The following is a 974-nucleotide window of genomic DNA, read 5'->3' as shown; positions in this document are numbered from 1 at the left end:
CTCCTTATGCCATCTAGCGGGTCAAAGCCGTTGCGCTGTTGACAAACTGCATATTTTGATAAACTTGGGACCCGATTTTCTCTGGAACCGTTTTGGGCTCCATTCAGATTTTTACATATTAGTAATCAGGACAATTTTAGCTTTCCGATGATGTGCGACTCAATAATCTTAGAGTATAAGAAAGTTTTGGGGCGAGTTTGTTGTCACTCTTTGTTTAAAATGTTTTAATTTTTGTTTTAATAAATTTTAGAATTTTCAAAATCCGCTCATTTACCTGGAGCTGTGCAAAATGACTGGACATATGAAAGTCAGTATTTTTAAAACATTTTCAATGCAATAATAAACAATCAATGTTAAAAACAGATGAAAACATTTGGCAAACTGGCTATCCTGAATGTGGTTTAACAAATCAGTCTCCTATTGATATCACTTCAAATGTTCTCGTATCAAATGCCAGTCTGCGAATTGACTTTCTAGGCTACAACCAGTTGATCAGTCAGTTTGATGTGTCTAACACAGGCCATGCAATTCAATTTAGTTACGTTGGGGAACCATCAGAGGCGCCCCAAATAACTGGAACTGCTTTATATGGAGACACGTTAACTCTTTCACAATTGCACTTTCACTGGGGACAAGCCGATAATGCTGGTTCTGAGCATCGAATCAACGGAAAGCCGTTTGAACTAGAGGTAAGTTGAAAAATAAACAATTTGTCTATAAACACATTAACTTTGTTTTGCAGATTCATTTGGTGCATTATAACCGAGACAAATATCCAACTTTCAATGATGCACTAAACGCTCACAATGGCGTAGCTGTTGTGGCAGTTTTTTACATGGTAATTGTTTTTAAGTAAAATGCTTGGTATTTGTTGTGTCTCATATAATTTTATGCTTTCAATTTAAGATTGACGAAAAAAATGTCGAAGAACTGGACAACATTGTTGAAATGGTAAACGAAGTAGCTTCCAGTGG

At 36.1% G+C, this 974-nt stretch overlaps 1 protein-coding gene across 1 annotated transcript; it reads left to right on the top strand.

The window, feature by feature from the left end:
- Positions 1-350: 350 nt before the first annotated feature.
- On the top strand, positions 351-951 carry LOC108356319 (carbonic anhydrase 7-like; the record flags this gene model as incomplete). The annotated part of the gene is made up of 3 exons (XM_017607435.1): positions 351-689; positions 743-838; positions 907-951. Coding segments are annotated over exons 1-3 (480 nt in total), but the record flags the coding sequence as incomplete, so codon positions are not given.
- Between the last annotated feature and the right edge of the window lie 23 nt (positions 952-974).

This window comes from Rhagoletis zephyria, unplaced genomic scaffold (assembly GCF_001687245.7).
Source record: "Rhagoletis zephyria isolate East Lansing unplaced genomic scaffold, Rhagoletis_zephyria_1.1 Rzeph_scaffold_57104, whole genome shotgun sequence".
Taxonomy (NCBI): Eukaryota; Metazoa; Arthropoda; class Insecta; order Diptera; family Tephritidae; genus Rhagoletis; species Rhagoletis zephyria.
Note: the sequence above shows the minus strand (reverse complement) of the source record. Positions and strands in the feature narration are given on the sequence as shown.